Source organism: Anguilla anguilla, chromosome 14 (genome assembly GCF_013347855.1).
Source record: "Anguilla anguilla isolate fAngAng1 chromosome 14, fAngAng1.pri, whole genome shotgun sequence".
NCBI lineage: Eukaryota > Metazoa > Chordata > Actinopteri > Anguilliformes > Anguillidae > Anguilla > Anguilla anguilla.
Window position 1 is genome coordinate 10,199,866 of NC_049214.1, and position 21,309 is coordinate 10,221,174.

Sequence of the window (21,309 nt, forward strand, 5' to 3'; positions counted from 1 at the left end):
TGAGAAAGGTTACATTTGTTGAGCATCACATTTAAAAATCTTGAAGGTAGGACAGAAAGCAGATGATACATTGATTTTTCAAAACAATTGTGCATTTGCCGTTCCTGCCCAGTGTCTGATTATTTCAGTTTTTTTTTTCTTCTGATTAACATAGTGGTGTTGCCTGAGGGCAGATATCTTGGTTGAGCAGCCATCAGCTGTGTAGTGTACTTGTATGCCCTGGACTTTTGACCAGGGTTCCAATCCCAGGTGGCTCACTGCAGGAACTCCATGGATGCCCACAAAAATATTCACCTGTGAAATTAGGTAAAATATGAATTTTTGACCTTTGTCTAAGTCATTATTTTTTGTAAGCAAATGGGTGTTTAGCTTTAGTGCACACAGTTATTATTATTATTTTATTACTATTATATTATTCAGTAAATCAATATATAAAGACCCATGAAATGTGTTTAGTTTTATTGATGGGAACACATACCAAAAGGAGGAAAAGCTAAAATAAAAAGCTCCAGATCATCAATCAAGTCATTGTCATAATAATCATAAAATCATAATCAGAAAATGTAACTGCTTTGGCGGTTGCATCATTGCAGTCTCCCAATTGTTCCACTATACCTTATGTCACTTTCTTTTTCCCTGCTTTTACATCAACTCCTAATTATCATGCATTATATATACCAGTTATGTATACAGTGAGGCCCATTACATTTAATGATGTTTCCCCACCGGAACCATTTGGATCAGTCTGATGGCCCAGGCCCAGATCCTGGCTTGAGTTATGTTGCCTTTTAAATGAGCCAGGCGCCTTTTGTTCTTCCAGCCCTCGAGTGCCTCCAAAAGAAGGTACTCACCTTGTACTTCTCAATGTGCATTCTGACTTCTCAATGTCAATGAGCGTCAGGGGCAGTGGCTGAGATCGGGGCATTGCTTGAGAGCTTCGCTGCAGCGCAAATGCGCCTCACTGATCGCATTGTAATGCAGATTCTGATTCTGACTGTGCACCAATCTCTGTTCCCTGCAGGCTAAATTGAATTTGAAATATGGAATATGAGCAAGGTATTCTTCAGACTGCTTTGCTGCCGCTTTAGCCCTTCACATGTTAAAATGGCATCACTGCTGTTTACTGTCAAGCTGCTCATTGAATTCAGTGAGTGAGAAAATGACATATTCATTCTCCCACTCACTGAGAAAGCAGCTAACTGTGTGGTGAACAGTAGAAATTAGTGGGTGAGTGTGGGAATAATACAAACATCTCTAGTAATACTTCAAGTTGGTGCACAGGCCTGTGTGCACCGGCCTTTATGGCAGTGATAACCAACCCTGTTCCTGGAGATATACCCTCCCGCAAGTTTTCACTCCATAACAAAGCACACCCTATTCAACAGATGGAGATCTTGTTGAGCTGCTAATTAGTACAGTCAATTCAGGAAAGCCAAAATAAGGTTTAAATGAAAACCTACAGGATGGTAGATCTCCAGGAACAGGATTGTTTACCACTGCTTTATAGGTACATGATGCACATCACATCCATGCAGTTTCTACTGTGTCACTGAAGTAGAGCCCTTGAACTGCATTATACCACCCAGAAATGGAATTTCTATGTTAGAAACTAATAAATACCATGTTGCATTACATTTCCAGACACATTATAACAAAACATTAGCATACTTTTAAATGTAATCTCTGCTCATAATACAGTGTTGAAAAGCATTCACATCAACTTTCCAGATTTGCAAGTGAAACTGAGTGGAAAGCTATTCCAGTCAAATAGAACCTACAGCAACTGATGAAGCCTTTTCAAGGATACCCCATTTTCCAGCCACACAAAAAAAATACCTTCAAATGTCTGAAATTTGAAATGGAACATTGTAAATCAACCGATCCATCCAAACGGTCTTTAACTTGTGCCAAGATCTATACCGCAACTCCTCATCAATCAGCTCTCTAAAACAACATAATGACTACACTAAACTAGGAAAGGAATGGAATTATGACTAAAACAGAAAAGTTGGAGGCAGAACATGAGTAATTGCCTAAACTCATGTGAAAAGGTATGCCATTTAGTGTCAAGGTGACTTGCAATAATGCAAACACAAAAGAGTAAGCTCAGAGAGGTGGAACAGATGGCTGTTAACAGCTAGCAGCACTCTCTTCCTCTCTGGAGAGAAAGATGGAATGTCCTTGCCTTCATTCTGTTCGTGGTCAGGAGTGGCAGATATTAACAGTGAGGACAGAGAAATGCAACCAGCTTGAGCACTGGCCCAAAGCGGACAGAAATAAATAGTTTGTTGTACACACAGACAATCAAGTCTGTCAACAGTGACTGGACGGAAAGAGTAAATCCACCCCCCACCCCCCACCCCCCAATAGCCTACAATTTATATAAACGCGCATACAACGATATCAAAAGCATATCTTTTTATAACAACTGGTGTATGATATACAAGTATGCATGTCTCCGTCGGTAGCCGCAGTGTGCAGTACTTTTCAGACACTTCACCTAAAGGGGTATCTTTAGTTGGTTCTCTCAATTTGAACATTGATTGGAAGAAACGTACCATGTGACGGTGACGCATGATTGTGACGTTACCCGATCTTTGTGGCTTCGGCTGATAACCTGTCCTGGGAAGCAGGTAAAACTTATACCAAGCTAGCGAAAGCTATCTAAAGCTAGCCCTGCAAGCTACGTGGTCGCAATGAATACTAAGGTATTTATTTTATCTGTTTTCAGTGCGCGCTTATTGACGGTGCTCATTTCAAGTAGCTACTAAACTGCGGCAAGTACAGTGCATCACGAGTTATCTTACTAGTTAGCTACTTCGTTTCCACAGTAAATCAGTAGACTAGCCATTTCACCAAGCTAGCTGGCTTAGCTGAGATGCTAAGTAAATAACAAGGCCTAGCTAATGTTAGCTAGCTGACAGTATATGGTAGCTACCTAGTGTCACTGTCATCGTAATTTGTAGCTAATTAAACGAATATACTGCCAAGACAGCTAGCTAGCTAAGTTACCTAGCAACCTAATCACAAATAGTTTGTTTAACGCAGTGTTTGTTTTTAGCAAGCTGGCTAGATGCTCAGTACGGTGGCATTATCCTGCCTTGGCCAACTAAGTAGCCATTTGTCTAGCTGGCTAAAATAAAATTGTGTCGTCTAGCTAGCTAAGAAACGTTAATCTAACGGTTGCCTTGGGCTTTTGATTGTTTTAGCAGTCTGCATCGATATGCTCACAAGCTAAGAGATGGTGATTTGTATATTTAAATGGTAGCCAAATAATCTATCCAGTTGTCTAGTTGATGTAGTAAGTAGCTAGCTAGCTAGAGTATTAGCACTATGTATTCAATATTCAAGTGCACACCACTAGCTACATTCGTTAGGTAGGTGTAATTAGTGAAGTAGCAAATTAACACGATTTTTAGGAGAAAATTGAAAAATGAATACATATACAGTTAGTTATTCTTTGGCTAGCTTGTAACATGAGACATGAGTCTTTCCCTAGGTGTGCTAAGTTAGCTAGGTAATCGGCGTTAATGCGATCTGTGACAGGGGGGTTTAAACTTGCTCTTAAGACCACGTAACGTTAGCGTTATACTCGAAACAAGTTTGCATGTGGGTTTTTCAATATTTTAAGGCATGTAGTTCCGTTGCTAGGCATTCAGTTTGTAATTTCATTTATTGTGTTCGCTTTGCAGAAACGCTTACACATGATTACACGCACATCTTACAGTTCAGCTGACAAGTGTCAATTAGCTAAAGTGAAGTAACATGCTAGGGTACGACTGGGCCTGTACGGGATTAGATTGCCTGCAACATTCTGACCGCGATCGCTGGCTAATTGGCAAGATCAGAGTTGACACTCCATTTCTGTCATTCCACCAGTATAGCAGACGCCACTGAAGAACTGCGGTCGCTGTTTTTATCGTCTGAATTTTATCCATGATCGGCAAGCAAATCTGTTAATAACTGCCTTCCGTATTGCTGTTGTCATATGCAGTTCATTGGGTCATGCAATGTTCTTAGCACATTTGGGACACAATGGGAATTATAATGGCCTCCCAAATAAAGATTAGGACAAATCTCATAGTTTTGATGAGAGATAGGAGTCAAGGCATGGCTGTGAGAGATACATATACCTTCTTATTGCCAAACTGCATCAGTATCTGTAAAGTATTTTATAGTGCTTTAATGTACGTATTTTGCTGTGATTGAAAAACGTAGCTTGAGAGCTTTGAGCGCTTCTGAAATGCTTATTGCTGCAAAATGCTATATCTATTAGCCTATTACTTATGAATGTCATCATTGTTGGCGAAAGCCTATTAAATTATTAAATAAAATTGATTGTTTATGTTATGATCAACATAATGTAAAGCATCTTTGAAATGTGTTTCATTTAATGCTGATTTCTTTTCTAGAAGTACTCCTTTGTAAGAAGGAAGACTTTGGCATATAAATTCAGTATGAGGTCATAGGGGCCCAGTGAGCTATTTTACACCGCAGCCTTTTTTGTAAGCTTCTGAGTTTGGATGGGGATTTTTACTGCACTTAAGACACTGCATTGAATTGTATTTGTACACCATTTGTCTCACAGTTGAGTAATATTATCAATCACACAAAGTTCTTTGGTTTGGGTCAATAGTTTTTCTACATTGAATGGATCAAAAAGTGCATCTCAAATAATACTTTGGTAAGCACAAATACGACATAAAAAACAGGAACTTTTACTACTTAGTTTAATTTTTAGCAAAAACTGTTTAGAACAAACGTGAACTTCTGCCTCCGTATTTGTCTCTGCAGATGGCATGGGGCCACATAGCTGTGTAAAAAAAGATGGTTTGAGGTCGCATCAAATGATTGAAAAACTACCATCTCTTTCTGTCAGGGTTTTGAAGTTACCTTAATGCTAATAATTGTGTAAACCTAGCCGTAGTCTAAGGATTATCATCATGAGAGCTGTAGGAACAGTCGTGTCTGTTCATTCTGAGCTATGCTGTCTTTTGAATTTTAGGATATTAGGTTTGAATAGAATAGGCAAATTGTAGTTTTGACTATTCAGTGAGTGATGCTCACATTTTGCACTACTCACCCATGACTCAACCATCCTTATCACACAGAATTCACCTTTGAAAAGTGAAATCTAACCCCTCTTTTGATAAGCAGCTGGCAGTGATGACATTTCAAACGATTGATCCTTGAACATCAACGTTTAATTTCTAGAATTTTGAACAAAGGCAATCGGGGGGGGGGGGGGGGGGGGCTGGGGGCTATCAGGCTATCAGCCTATCAGCCCCTCTGTGTTTCCATGATCAACAATGAAGTGAAGGGGGAAAAACATTCTCTGTCATTAACTTTCATGAGGGTGACTTTTGAACCTAGTTCATCTGGCCTTAAAGTTTGTATTTTATGTTGTTTTTTTTTTATTTTATTTTTTTCTCCAGTAATGGGTCAGGAATCGGGCAAGTCTGCCTGGCCCAAACCAGCTGGAGGCTATCAGACCATCACGGGGCGGAGATACGGCAGGAGACATGCATATATTAGCTTTCGGCCTTCGCTGGCCAGACACAGAAAAGCATCCAAAGAGAACCACGCGGACTGGCAGGAAATGGAGATGAACAGTGTGGATGGCGAGAATTCTATATGTGTGTACAATTCAGTCATTATTAACAAAAGTGCAGTTATAAAAATGCAAGACATCAGTTAACATTCACGTGTAGGATTTCAGGTTTTTTCCATATGCATTACACACAGGACACGTACTGTATCACTACATGTACTGTGCTTGTCTGTACATGTTTGAAGTTGTGTTCTTCCATATACAATGGCTCATTTTAGGCATTGGTCTAAAATAGAAAAAGGGAAAAAGAAAACGATTATCCATTGTTTCCTCATGGTTTTGGCTGTTTTTGTGGTGAAGGTAAAATAGTTCAGTTATATTAGAGTAGCTGAAGAGCTTGTGTCAGTACATTGCAAAAATAACTGCAGAGAGAGTTTCCAGTGTAGTAACTGTGAGACATGCAGACTTGCACGTAAAGAGCAGTTTGAACAATTAAGCTTATAAACCATTTAAAGCCTGCTGCTGGATAAAGGCAGACAGGCAGGCTGCACTTACTTACAAAGTACTAACAAAGGCAGTTTAACCAAGCCTGCACCTCTGTGTTTCTTAATATTTAAAATGCTTCTTTTTAATATGTCTTTTAATATTATTCAAAATGGCATTAGTGGCCTGAAACAATGAGCTGCCAAACTTGGTTTTACATTAAAATCCTGTAAGCCAAAAGGTTGCTGACATCTCAGTGTGTGAAAGCCTGTTTTGAACGGGACAGTCCCGTTCAGTATGCATTCCGACCTGATTTCATGACAGCCTTCTGTGGTATTGTCTCATACCATGATGTAGCTGTAGCTTACCTTCTTTCAAACTAGTTCAATGCTTGATTGCATTTGGTTAATGCAAATGAAATCAAGTCCTCTGCAAATGAAGAGGAAAATTACCCTCAATCAAAAAATGTGAACGCATCTCACAATGTGTGATTTGAATATTAATTCTATAGGTGCTCATAATTGGAGCTTTGCATTTCAAAGATGGTGCAACCCCTGTTCCCTAAGGGAATGGCATGGATTCATGGGAATACGTTTAAATGGATAGTATGGCATGGTGCGGTTTATTTATTACCTGTTCCAGTTTTCAGAACTGCAATGTAATTAACAGCCAGTTTGAAGCACTGACAAGACTTGGTGATGCAGTTATTGCTTATTGTTATTTCCTAATTATACATGTACATACATAAGGCTGGTACATATTATCAGGAACTTTGTTCAAGTTATCGGTAAAAACTTTGTATACATTAAATAAGACCCAGCATCCATCATTTCCCCTGAAATTAAAATATGGAGGCAAAGTGTAGGGGTGACTTTCAGTCTAAATTTCAGTTACCTTTTAAATAAAGGATGCATATATATGATGATTAAAATATAGTGGATTTAAATTGACTTTCTCTCATTTTAGCATCAAAGGGAAACATCTCTTCAATGCTCCACGCCATCTTCCCCGTGTCCACAAATTCGGTTCACCCAGAAGTCGACGGGACGAGGCTGAACGCGGACGCACCCAGGAAGCAGCCGGCCGGGCTGAAAGCTGCGGACCACTCCGCCTTCAGCTACAGGAAGCTGAAGGGCGAGCAGGCCATGGCCTGCGACTCCCAGCCCTCGTCCGGCTCCAGCAAGAGCTCGGAGGCCTGCGCCTGGCCCGCTCTGCAGGACGAGGACAGCAATCCGTCCAACGGCAGCGTGCTGAGCTTCGTCAACATTGACTCTTATGAGCCGGACAGCAGCGAAGCGGAGGAGGACGGCCTCAGCTCTGACCCCTCGCTGGGCCTGCAGAAAAGACTGGACGATATGATCTGTGAACTGGGAAAGGAGTTTGACTACCTCAGCGGTTTGCAGTCCTACTTGTACACAAAATCGTGCGAGGAGCCCAAGCCCTCCCAGAAGGACGCCGGCGAGCTCAGGCAAGACGGGTCGGCCTTTCACAGGAGTCTCTCTGAGGGCGAGGAGGGCGCCAGCTCGTCCAGCGACCCCGGCGACGGGCCGGGCGAGCCGGACCAATCGGTGGCCAGCGTTTCCCCGGACGGACTGAAAGGCCCCGACTGCGGGAGCGATCGAGCTGAGGCGGAGATGGTGGTACGGCCCAAAATTCGGAAGCAGACGAGCGAAGGCCATCTAGAAAAGAGGAAGTGCTCCCAGCCCGAAGCCCGCCACCCGTTCGCCAGGCAGCAGGGCGGCAACAAGTGCGGTTCCGCCCCGCCGTTCTTTTTGACGCAAACGGAAAGGCCCAGAAACGAGTTCCTCTTCGATTTCCCGCTGATGGAGTTCAAAGCGAGCGAGCCCCTCAAGGGCGAGAGGGAAGATTCAGAGACGTGCTGCAGAAGGAAACCAGACGCTGAAGACAAATTGTGGGAAAACATGGAGGACTTTGATGAGAAATGTGCGTCACTTATGAAGGGGGACAACAGGTACTTTTCATACTTTATGTTCATGCCATTGGAGGGCTACAAGCTGGGAACTGTTCATGAAACGGCGTCCGATTGTCTTGCATAATTACATGCTCGTTTAAGGGTCACCCATCGTTAGCAATTCCTTTTCACTTAATTGCATCTTACATAATGCAATTGCAGTTATAATCTTTGTACACTTCACATGAAAGTCTTGATCATAACAAAAAGATGGGTGTGAAATGAAGGGCTTGTTCTCATAAAATCTAATTATTTAAATCAAATTATTTAATTTAACCAAATCGCATTGTTATAGTGAATATTTTTTAAATGGGAGAAAATGTTCTGTCCCATCACGGAAAAACCAAATTGACGGCAGATGATCTCAGTTTTCGTGAAACCGCTTGTTAATCCTACAAAACATGTCGAACCCCCACAGCGTGTGCTAACACACACGTGCGTGCGTCTGTCTGAACATATAGGGAGCCTACACATGTCATTACACATAAGTTGCACTTGATGACGGAATGATGGGTCTGTGTGATCGCATTTGGAACTTGGCTTGTCAGCGAGAGCCCCTTATACATAATAATGCATGTACGCGCTCATACGTGTTCAGACAGACAGAGTTGGCGATTGTAGTGTGACGTGGGAGAAGCCGTGCTGAGCTGTTTGTGCTGATGCGTGCGGGCTGACCGCGTGGCGCGTCTGTGTGCTCTGGCGGCAGCTCCGAGTGCAGCGAGGGGGAGTGGTCGGCCTCCTGGACCTCGGACTCGGGCGTGGAGAAGGAGCCGTGCTCCAGCGAGGGGAGCTGGGAGACGCTGCCGGGCCCCGAGGAGCCGGAGCTACGGAGCAGCAGCAGCAGCCTGGAGGACGTCCCCGAGCTGGGCTTCGTCCCCGAGTGAGCCCCGCCCCGCGGCCTCCGGAACGTTCCGCGCGGCGCTCTGATGCGGTCGCGCTGCCGTCTGTCCGAGACGTGTCGGCTCTGCGTAGTGGCATTCGACTGCTCACCGGTGTATTTATGCAATTCTGGTCGTTCACAGCTATAGTCAAACTTATAGAGGAAACTTTAGTCATTCCGAGGTACCCAAAGTCCCTTCCTCTCTTTTGTGCCTGAACAGAGTTTGTAGTTGGAACCACTTCTCTACACCAAACAAGAAACAACATTGATACTTTGGCCCCATCAGGTGCTTACCTGGTTATGGGCAGGGTGAATAAACAGTGTAATGGCATTGCGTTATAGACAGTGTCATCGGTGTAGGGAAGAGATAATGTCCTTGCTCCCACTAAAGGTGTGTGATATCCTGATATCGGTAGCTATTGGCAAACAAATTAATCTATCAGCAGGCGAGTAGTTGGACATTTGGTCTAAAGCCTTGGATTTTGCCACTGTAACAAGTGTTAATATGGCACAAAGCTAACCATAGCTAACCATTTTTTTACTGTTAAGCTCCACATTTTTTTATTCTAGTCAGTCAGGTATGGCCATGTTCTCAGTGGCTTTGTCTGGTCATTCTTCCTTGAGTAGAAAAGAGATAAGGTAGCTCTCCTGGGATGAACTGCATCAGTCAGATGTAAGCCTGACGCATGCCCAAGCTTTCAGGTTAAGCACCATGAATGATGGCAGCACATTTAATGCAGATCTAAGTCTCACATTGTAAAGGACCTGTAACTGTGCTACTAGGGGGTAAGTACAAGCCAGATGTGTACTATAAATTGCATGCAGAGGGAAGTCTTAAAGTTCACACAAGCCATTCGTATACAAAGTATTCTCTTTATACAAAGTTTGGTATGCATTGCCTGATTTTTTGCATTTTATTGCTTATCAAAATTATAAGCTTGAGGGTGACGATTACACCTATATGTGATTGCATTTATTCTACTTACATTTTTATGTTATTTATATACATTGTGTTGTAAAACACTTTAAGATCAGTTTTCAATAATTAATTTTTTAAAAAGAAATAATGACTGTACTAACCAGCTGATTGTGACTAAAAGGTGAGTCACATGTCAAAATGTCGCACACCAAGGCACACTCAGTGTAGACTTGCATCAGTTTTCAGAGCGAATTAGCAACTACTATAAAAGCTTCAAATACCTATAGATAAAATTAACTATTTGGTAAACTTGAAAACAGTTTCTTTTAAGGGCAGTCCAAATGAAATGGCCAGTACGTGTTCAGAAAGCAAGGCACAATTTGACATTTTTCCAGATAATTCTGTTCCATTCCATTACTCTGGTAAGGCCATTAATTCTTTCACTATGAGTAGGCAGAGCTGTAAAAGTCACTTTCTTTAATGCCAGTCGTTAGATGTGCTTAAATATATCCAGAATTATAATTTAATAGCAGGTGTGCCGAATGCATTGTATGTGTTCAAGGTGTCTTTGAAGTAGCTAACATTAAGGGGTATGAAAAAACAAATTATGGTGCTGCACAAATGTACACCTGTACGTTTTTACATGAGTAATAAATCAAGGCAGAAGCAATGGTGCACAGAGGGCGAATGACTCCAGGCAGAATCTTGACAGATCTTTCAGGCTTATATCTGATCCGCTACTGGGTCACCCCCCTGAGCTCCTGTTAGTGTGTCACTAAGCGAGTTCAAAGCTCAGATCTGGCTGTTCTGTGGATCTCTGAAGGGATCAGGCACCGCTGGAAGAAGGCGAGATCCCCTGGCTTTCGTACCAGGAGGAGACGGACAGCAGCAGCGATGAGGACCCGGAGGGAGCCGGCAGCCATTTTGTGCACCCGGGTCTCTTCATGCTCGATGGAAACAACAACTTTGAGGACGACTCCAGTGTGAGCGAGGACTTCGATGCTGACTGGAGGTTTGTGTCACTGCCTGTAATGAATGTTACTTACTCAGAGTTACAAGTTAAGTAGCAGCAATTTTGCAATTACTGGATTGCATGAAGTGCCTGACCTTGCTTTCATAGCTTCAGGTTCAGAAACATCACTGGCCAACTTCAGGCTTTGTGTGTTTTAATGAGATTATCCGTAATATTATGTGAATATTTGAGAATTACTGTTTAATCCCGGTCAAGTACAGGTCCATTCATTGTACAAATGTAGGTCAGTGCTTATTACTGATTTTCAAGTAAAAGGCTTGTATGGAATTTGAGGTATATTCTTGCACCATACAACCAAAATTGTGTAAGATTTTAAGTAAGTACAGGTATTGGGATATGAAATGATGGTAAGAGAGGGTGTGAAACTCCAGTCCTGGAGAGCTGCAGTTTTTGCCGTCTTTCAGCACAAGTGTTAATTGAAGTCATTGAGTCCACACACCTTGTTCTCAAGGCCTTAGTTAGCTGCTGACTGAAAGGAAACCACAAATACCTGCAGACACTGCGGCCCTCCAGTACTGTGTTTGACACCCCTGGTAAACACAGTAGCACAGAAAATAAATATTTCAATACTCATATTTGAATTCAATACGCTAGTTTTTTTTATTATAATGGAATACACATGTGGACCTTGAAAAGTCCAAAATCATTATACAATTCATAAGAAATTATGATGATGAATGAGAGAGCAGAAATGCAGTTTTAGATGGTGCAATTTTCTGTGTCCAAGATTGTCAAAAGAATATTCAAGGTGACTATTTTGATTGTGTAATAAGTTCCGCAATGATGGACGACTCTTTGAACCAATGTGTTGACAGAAGACAAACACAAACAATTTCTACTGTAAATGTTTGGCATTGACCACACCAGGAACTGTAAATTTAACGAGCGTTAACCAAGACACACACAATATTATTTGCAGGGGAAATCATTATTTAAATCCCTGTTCTCATCAAGTGTGTGCCTAGCCTCATTTCTCATGTGGAGCAAGGCAGGTTTTTGTCAGTGGTTCTGCAGTGATGGAAAGCACGCCTGAAACTTAAATTTCAGCACTGCAAAAAGCCTTATTTTGTGTATGAGTGCTTTACCAGTCTCACCTCAGCAATTCCACATTGAAACACCCACTTGGAATGTCCCTTCATTTTCTTTTGTCTTTGCTGAGCAGCGGTCTCTAGTCTGAAAATCTGGGACACACCGAACCAGCTCCCCCCAAACAGTAGATGAGAAAGTGGGCTTCACTATGCGGTACAAGAATTTCCCTTTGTTTTATTTGAGGTGATGTGTGTTGACAGGGCTCGACACACATGCAGGCTAATATGAATTTTATCTGATGTGGTGTTGCACAAATATTTAAACGACAATGACTAGAAGACTTAATTTCGTGCCCTTTCCCCATATTTGCATATGAATGATGCAAAATTAGGGCCAGAACTGCATATGAATGATGCAAAATTAGATTATAGCATGCTCGCTTTGTTGCACAGTCAAATTTGTAGTTAATACATTCCAATACTGTTTCATGTATTTCAGTAATCATTCCATGTATTGCACTCATTTTGATCATTTTGTGAGTATTAATACCCTGCAGTTGGTTTTTGTTTAGTCTTATTATGTTGAATTGAGGATTGCTGTCAGTATTGTATCTATTTACTTTCTACGTTGGTTTTATTTCACGATTAGGACATCCGATGTACACCGACGCATTTCTTTGCAATTGCTTGTCATCTTTTGTTTTTGGAGGGTTGCACTTTGTTGCGTGGGTTCACGGGAAATAGAGGCGTGTCCTGGGGTGTGTGACACCTGCCTGACAGAGACGGACTCCCGCGTCATTGGGACCGCGCGTTTCAATAAGGACCCATACCTCATCCTTTCAGCACGCCTGGCAGACTGCGACAGCAGCAGGGCTGTAGGTCATGCTGTGTAACGAGTCCCCTGTGTCCTGTCCTGCGCACCTAGCCTAAGTGTACTGCACAGGGACCCTTTCCATTATCATACTTCCTGCCCTTCCAGTTCTCCATTACCCTTCCTACTCTGATCGGTGTGTTTGCTCCTCCAGTATTATTTATTGGCAGCGCATGCCAAAATCTGCTGAGGTAGAGCTTTCTAGCTGTTAAGTCCGGGATATTGAATCTTGTTTGAGAGCCGCATTACAGCAAATGTGTTTCCGTGCGGTATGGAAATCAATGTCGGTGTCAGTATTCTTCTGCAATTACAAAGGGACTCCCAAGATGGGATTCTGCTTGAAACTTTCTTAATTCATTACATCAGGGTAGCTGTACTGGAAATACACACGGAGTAGTTGCTGTAGGCATCTGGTCTCAGCGTTTCTCATTACTGCTTTGCCAGGAGAGCAGAATTGGAACAGGAAAGACTGCCGCCTCTTCCTGGATATCAGGGGATTTGCCTAGCTGTGTTTGTGGAAAATATATTGTTGAGCAATTTGTCTGTTTTTTTTTCAATGGAGAAAAGTAGTTTTAATTTAATAATGAATCATTTGCACTGCTTTTAAATCGAATTATATGTCAAGATCATGTAAGCTCCTGTTAAGTTTATTTATAATTCCACATAAAAGGCAACAATATATTGGCTAAATGTGAGTTTCAGACCACATGCTGTACAAGGTTTGGCCCCCCAGGTCCTCCTCGAATTATTAGGTTTTTTAATTAATTAATTAATTAATTTATTTATTTTTATCTGGAGGGGGCAGATCATTTCATATTTTCTAATAAAATATGCATATTATAAGCTCTAGTCAAATATTTATTCAAAATACTTCAAAGGCCTTCGATTGCATCACCTCTGCAGATTACTGCAGAAATAAAATTTTGAACGGAACGGGTGCTTGCTCTGAATATTGTTGGAAAACAACCTTTCAAAAGCGTAACCCGCAGGAGTTTTACCGATTTCTCAAAAGCTGAAATACACGGCGTGGTTGTTCTTGCCCCAGCTGTGGCGCGTACGCGCTCCGGTGCTGGCGGCCGGTGAGGGGAGTTCGGGCCGCGCGCAGAGTAAGGCCGCTCGCACTGACGCGCACTTCAGCTGGGGCTGCTTTGTTCACCGCAGGTTGCTCGACGACTTCGGGGACAGCTTCGGCATGGCGCAGGCCATATCCTACGTGGACCCACAGCTGCTGGCTTACATGGCACTCGAAGAACGGCTGGCCCAAGCAATGGAGGTCGGTGCATTTCTGACTCTGACCAGAAATATGTGAAAACAGACACACGCCCAGCAGGACTGTTCATTTTCAGTGGCAGCCTCTGGGTTAACATTTAAGTTGCTCACTTGGATGTTTAGTTTAGTATATGTGAAAGCACGCTAAATAGCATACCTTTGATATTTGCACGTTGCCTATGGCAAATCTGTTAGGGCTAAGTTTTAGACAAGAGAGTCTTCCCAGTTGGGAAAGTGGAAATTGCTTCATGCAGTGCTCTGGAGAAATCTACAAATCTCAGTATTGAAGTGGAGTGCTCTGGCTCTCAAAGTAAATTAGGTTTGACTGATGTCGAGAATTCCTTTTCCAAAATTAGATTTAAAATGCCCATTGATTTGTAAGACGTGCAGCCAAATCCTTTGCCGGTGATGCATATTGCCAAAATGAAAATGGCTGTGGAAGGTAATAAGGCCATCGAATTATTCTCTCATATTCCCCCGCATCCAGTGTCTACAGGGCTGAAAATAAAGTCTGTGACGTACATTAAAAAAAACAAAAACTTCCTGTACTCGTGTGCAGACGGAACGGAAAGAGACTGGCTTTTGAAATAGCTTTTATGATTGGGTCTTTTTATATTTTTTTTCCTCTGAAGGCTGCACTGGCTCACCTGGAGTCTCTGGCCATCGACGTGGAGCAGGCCCATCCTCCGGCCACTGAGGACGTCATCGACAGCCTGCCTCAGATCACGGTGCTGGAGGACCACAGCGGTAGGCCTCGGGCGTTCGCCCCCTCAGAACGCGCTTACGCTCGCGTGCCGGTCGCAGGCTTTCCTTCGCCGCTGCGGTGCATGCGTACGCGTCTGCTGTTAAGAGCCTGATAGACCGGCACCACAGTGATGGAAGACCTCGAGAGGAATTTAGTCATCCACCGCCAGCGCGTAACGCATGCGAATGACGTGAATGCTGAGGAAAGGAGATATTACCATGTCGTGAAGGGGGTTTTAGAGCACATGTTCTTTAGGACAAATGGAGCGTGGTGGGCATTCTGCGTGCGTTAGCGGGCGCCATTTTGGTGCTCGCGGGCGCCATTTTGGTGCGCGCTGACGGCCTCTCTGCGCTCCACAGGCCAGGACCAGTGCTGCGCAATCTGCTGCTGCGAGTACGTGAAGGACGAGGTCACGACCGAGCTGCCCTGCCATCACATCTTCCACAAGATCTGCGTCACGCTCTGGCTGCGCAAGGTACGCCTGCTGCTTCCTGTGTGCACGCACTGTACGTGCTGTCTGTAGGTCCAGTAAAGAAGTAGTGTTGTGTGTAGGTTCAGTAAATCTCAACGATTCTTTGAGTCTATCCTGGCGTCCCCTCTTTCACCAATCCCTCATGTGCTCAGTTGTCTTACTAACATGACGGTTGTTTAGTCTGATCAGTGAAGACACATGAGTAGAGTACTGTAGGCTGTATGTGCAGATGTGTGATATACCACAGGCACAAACCTGCCGACAGCCACCTGTGTACCAGCATAAATGCATGAAGAAAGTGACATTCAAATTCAACTGGGGAAAAAAAGAGTATTAACCGTATCAGGCATTTTGAAATTCTAAATAAATTTGATAATTATCTTCAATAGCCAAGTTTGAACAATTTAATTTGACTATTTTTTAACACAGCGTATGTGTCTGAAAAGATTTCGTTGAGGTTTCTCAGCTTATTAAAATAAACTGACAAATATATCAGGACTTGCGATGTATTGTCTTGTTCGTGTTCATCGGAGCTTATGTAAAACACAAAGTATTGACAGAGTGATGGCAGCCATTGCGCGTCATGCTTTTCTTCGGTAATAATCATTTTCCTCAATGTGTCCTTCCAGTCTGGGACTTGCCCCGTGTGCCGGCATGTCCTGTCCCCCGCCCTCCCCGACGCCCCCGTCCCCACCTCCTTTGTCTCGGATCACGACACCCCCCCGTCTAACCACAGCGCTGCAGGAACTCGATGAGATCGCCCGCCGCTCGGGAGAGGAACCACCTGGAACCACCTTTGTTTTCGAGTGGAAACACTTTTTTCCCAGTGCCCATTCACTGCTGTGTAGCTCATTACCAATGGTGCAGGATGAGTTGCGAATTATTGATTTAGTTCTTCACGTGTAATATTTGGAGGTAAATGTCCAGAGTGACAGTTGGAACTTATTTTCTGAGAAAATATTGTCATAGGCTGTCTTACAAGGAGTGTTTTGTTATGTTTATGTTTTAATGAAGGACATTAACACTGGGAAACACTATTTAGAAATCTCACCAAGCTTATATAAATATGTTGTCCAAATGTGGGGAAAAATGCAAATGGAATATTGTTTCTGGCATGCATCATACATGAATTTAGCTCACTTATAGGCCAACATAGATTTTGGAACACATTGGAATCTTGTCTCAGATACTGATCACCTTGTTCTTTTTTTAGCTTGCAAAACTGTCTAATCAGAGGTGTGCTATGCTTATAATATCCTTCCATTATACTAATTCAGTAGAAAATTTGGTTCCTGTGCTCAATAAAGGCTCTAGCTTCCCCTGTCATGCAGTACTTTTGTGTATTGACAAAAACTAGTACTATTGATTTAATCTCAGCATTGTGTGCAATTATAAAACTTAATATATTATGACTTGTTTGATTCATTAACTTTTTTCGCGTAGACAAAAGCAGCACCTTCACCGTATTCTGTCACCGCATAGCCTTCCTTTATGTGAATTATTGGCACGCAGTTAATGAGAGGCAGCTTGTTTAATGACCTACATAACGAAGGGCGTCCTAACGGCAGATCAGACGCGTCGCCGCGCGCGCTGGCACGTCCGCGCGCGGTGCGAGCGTCTCGGCTCCAGCTGGCAGCGGCCGGGGGGAACGCGGCGCGGGTTTGGCGGCATCTGCTCGCTTCGCCGGTTGCGGGCGCGGGAGACGCGGGCGGCCGCTTTGAGCCGCGCCGCGCCGCAGGACGCCGTCGGCGAGCAGCGGCACGGCCGCGGGAGCAGACGGAAGGCGTTCGGAATTCATCCCCGGACCGCCCCGGCCTGCTGCCGAACGATCGCGCGTGCTGCCGTCAAAGTGTCACGGTCCGGACGTCTGCACACGGGCAGGCGTACTGTTAAAAAACACGGCGTGACGGAGAAGCGGGGCGATGAATCCTAGCCCTCGTGGTTTCCTGCCGCTGTTATTCTGACAGAGTGCGCGCCTGCGGCACGGCGGGGGAGCGGTTCCTCTGTTCTACAGCGTTTCGCCGATAAGTCTTCGGCGAATGAGAAATGAAATGCAAACACGTCTGGAAACGCTCCCATAGCACACCGGCGTCTTGAGTGAGGACGTGGGGAAGGGGGGTGACGTGTGAGAGATTAACCCAATAGAAAGCTTGTTTCAGAAGGGAAAAAAATGCCCTGTATGACATTTCCACGTGCTTGTTTTTTTTAATTAAACGGTTTATTTTCTTTCATTAGATCGGACAACCACGTTGGGCTTTGTTGAAAATTACGTCGATTTGTTTATTAAATTACTTCGTATCTAATGCCTCATTACTAGCTGAGGGAATGATTACTAGATGAGTGACCCTTTCATGCAGAGTGATGCAAATTAATGTAATTTTTAATAGTTTCCCTTCCAGTCTCCGGTTCAGAGAAGTAAGAAGTAATACTGACATGTAATTTGTCAGCACACATACATCTTCACACACAGGTGAACAAGGTATAAATTTCCTAGCAGTTTTAAATGAGATGCAATTTTGCCTGTACCTCCACATCGCCTGGTGTGTCCAAACCCAGGGATTGTTCATGCCGAGTCATCCGTAATGTATTACCCTCATGGTTCCTTATGCATGCAAGCACAATTTTCGGCTTCAGTAGAATCTATTTCTGAAAAGTGCTCTCAAGAGCAGTTTACCTATGAACTGCCTCTAATCCCCTGACTTATGCAAAACCACTTTTTGTTTGATGTTGAAATACCTGAGGCTATATCCTCTGAGGGTGTTTAGCATTTCCAAAAGCACTCAGTGTGCCGTTTACATTTCCAAAGTCCTTAACGTATATGCATGTACTGATGTCCTTATGGTTCACAGGACCCCTTGGACTGCTCTCTTTATCATTGTTTTCACTTAAGAGGTGCCCTGCCAAACACTGTTAAACTGCAGGTGTCCGTTTTACACTTTAATGTGACACAGATGTGCATATACCACAGATAACTAACCTTGACCACTGGAGAAAGGATACATAAGGATGCCTCAGACTAACAACGTACACGTGACCACATGTATCATATAGTGCATTATAGTGCATGGTCTCCAAGGTGATGCATCCTGCTAAAGAGCTAACTCGCAGAGAATCGATCCACTCCCGCAGTCTGGAATTGAATCTCGGCAGTGCCGATGCCATCTGTGGCTGGCAGTCCCGTGGGGACACGTGTAACTGTCCACAGCGCTTCCCCGGGAGGGGAAGCATCTGCATATGCTCTTCAGCCCTCCCACACAGTAAGTGTGCGGCTCAGATGGCGCATTTCAGAGAGAAAAGAAGTGGCTTTCACTGAAAGTGTTCCAGAGGGCACACACGAAACGTGTCTGTATGATGGAGGACATTGTTGGAGGCCTTCTCTCTAAATTTAGAAAAAAAGGCTTTCCAAATTGGGAGATACAATTCGTAGTCATGAAGTCAGCATATTCAAACATCAATACAGAACATATTGATAATCAAAAGCAATGTCATTCGTAAGAGAATATAGTAAGTATTAAAAATCGAGTATACAGATGGGTTAATGGTTTTTGGCATTGACTGTCCTTCTTGGGAAAACACTAAATCACTTCAAGGGCCAGAGTGGTTGGGTGAAGGTTATGATGTGATTTTACCCAGTGAATGTTGTGTGCTGTGAAAGTCTAGAAACAAAACACTAAGAGAAGAACCAATTTCTGCACTTACTGTAGCTATAGAACAATGCTTTATACCTTTGGTACAGTGTGCTGGAGGCTAAATCATTACAATGTCTCTGTCAAAGGTCTTCACAGCCAGCAGTTTATAACTTGGCAGGGCAATACAGTCAGATACCCAGCTGTAGGCCACGGTCCAGGAGACCAGGACCACAGCACCGTGCCAACCTCGCAACATCATCATTCTCCATTTACAGCAATGCTTTCACACCATCACCTCCACCTCATCAACATTAGGTCGCAACACCACACACTTCAGCAGCGAGGCCGTGGGCATTACAGGCACCGATGGAGCCTGGATGAGCAACGCGTGGCACAAATGCTCACCAAAGTCCATCCATGCCATAGAAAGACATGGTGACATAAATGCAATTATAATAACGGATAAAAATTAAGTCACTCTAGATTGTTTATGTTTTAATTGCATGCGATGATTATCATACACTGTGCATTGATGGAAGCTTGCCGTATTGAAATTTTGGGTTTCTAAAATTTGTATTATTTTTTTGAGACTGGCCATTTACTGCTTTGCAGCTACAAAGTCAGTAGCGTCTCAGGAGTACAGTCCTCTTTAATGATGAATCCTGATGGACACACACAAGTGTGAAGCATAAATGCAGAAGAGTAAGTCATTGTTCAAAGCCAACCAGTTAGCGGGGGGTCTTATGTATACAGGCCTGGAATCATCATCATTCTAGAACTCTGAAGTGATTGATGGTGCCCTTACTGTACACTGATGAAAACCTCACTTGTTGTCCTTCCTGTAGGCTGATAGCAAAAACATTCTAAGAGAACAATGCATCTTTTCCTGCTTTCATAACTATGGTTTTTTTTGTTGCTTGATGGGTATGTGACAGTTATAGATGCCTTATCTGCCAGACTGGAGCCCCAATCAAGCACTTGTGTCATGAGTTGGGATGGCATGTATCAAGGCCTCCAAGACAAGTGAATTCCAGGACAAGAGGAATGAGACAGCATGCCAGAGAACAGAATCTGCAACCTGGCAAAATAATAGATGTGTAAAATGCCACTCATATTGCTTTAGTGGCAACACATTCTACAAGTCTGTAAACATTCACAAAAAACCCTGTCGTTCAGCCATGTTGACAAATGTTAGCCAGCTCATATCTGTCTGCCCAATAAAATGGCAGCTTACCTGTTACAAAAGTAATGCCCTAATTTTGCATGAACTTGTGAATATAGTGGCACAGCAAATGGTAAGTTTCTTTTAAAGCTTGCTATATATGAGTACTCCAGTCAGCCAGATAAATTCTTACTGAAATAGCAGGGCGCATCAAATGTTGTGTGGCAATGCAGGAAAACCCAGAGATATGTGACGGCTACATAAACAACTGCTCAGTGTCTTGATTCATTACGGAGCAATTGTCCAATGTATTGAACTTGACTTAGATCCGGAATACATGATTATACAGGAGAGGGATTAAGAACACCTCACTAGAATCACCAGACAGGACCAAGGGATTAATCTGGCACGAAAAAAAGGTCATTTCATGGCTTTCTAAATGAATTTTCATTTCAATACCTCCTTGAATTATTCATCTCTATCATACAGCCGAGTGAACGTTATTCAAAAAAGGACTCCATCTGTATATTTTTACTGAATGCACTGCTCATCTCAACTGTTTGCTTTCAGCCACAAAAGAACATACCTCAAGAAATATTCAATATTCAATTGGTCTGTGATAATTTCTTCTGAATTTATGGGAGGTATAGATTTTATTTTATTTCATCATCTTCATTTTTTTCATTTCACATTAAAGAATCCTGTATTGGCGACAAATTGGGGGCAAGGAGTGCATTTGCACACACTGATTCATTCAGACAGTCCCTGCTAAAGACGAACGGCATACGATCCCTGCTCTAGTTCAACACGCACACGTTCTGCTCACAAGTTGAGCCCTCTGCCATCATGTATTACAGTACGTTTAAAACAAGCTTGGTCCCAGATCTTTGTGAAGGGCAGTGCTGTGTCTCCCCTGCACACTGCTAATGTAGGGGTTAGACCAAATCCCATCCCTGCCTCTCCAATTTACACAGCTAATGCAGGGCTCAGATAAATACGTAACCAAAAATTGCCTGATCTGTATTAAACATACAGTCAATGGATAATGCATGTCAGCTATTTTTGACAAATTGCACTTGCATTGTCCCATTTATATTAGCACACTATATGATTTGAAATAATAATCCAACATAGTTACAAGACCCTGTATGTTTAGTTATACACTGCTATGTATGTACTATGGCCCTCATTTAATGCCCATTTGATCTTTTGAATAAATTCATGTTATAGAACAGAATAATACAGTTCATATTTAACAAGTGTTCATAGTCACTAGTCTCAAACCTTGTTTCTTA

General features: G+C 43.0%; 1 protein-coding gene across 3 annotated transcripts; it reads left to right on the forward strand.

The window, feature by feature from the left end:
* Positions 1 to 2,543: 2,543 nt before the first annotated feature.
* Positions 2,544 to 16,630, forward strand: pja2 (praja ring finger ubiquitin ligase 2). 3 transcript variants are annotated; one of them, XM_035391784.1, is made up of 9 exons: positions 2,544 to 2,633; positions 5,436 to 5,636; positions 7,001 to 8,006; positions 8,713 to 8,886; positions 10,629 to 10,817; positions 13,899 to 14,010; positions 14,639 to 14,753; positions 15,111 to 15,226; positions 15,853 to 16,630. In XM_035391784.1, exons 2-9 carry the CDS (start codon positions 5,438 to 5,440, stop codon positions 15,976 to 15,978), a joined length of 2,037 nt encoding a protein of 678 aa, XP_035247675.1. In that variant the 5' UTR covers positions 2,544 to 2,633; positions 5,436 to 5,437; the 3' UTR covers positions 15,979 to 16,630. The 3 variants fall into 3 exon arrangements, with proteins under 3 accessions (XP_035247675.1, XP_035247674.1, XP_035247676.1); XM_035391783.1 differs by having other exon boundaries at positions 2,551 to 2,708; XM_035391785.1 differs by lacking the exon at positions 5,436 to 5,636 and having other exon boundaries at positions 2,554 to 2,708.
* The last annotated feature ends 4,679 nt before the right edge of the window (positions 16,631 to 21,309 follow it).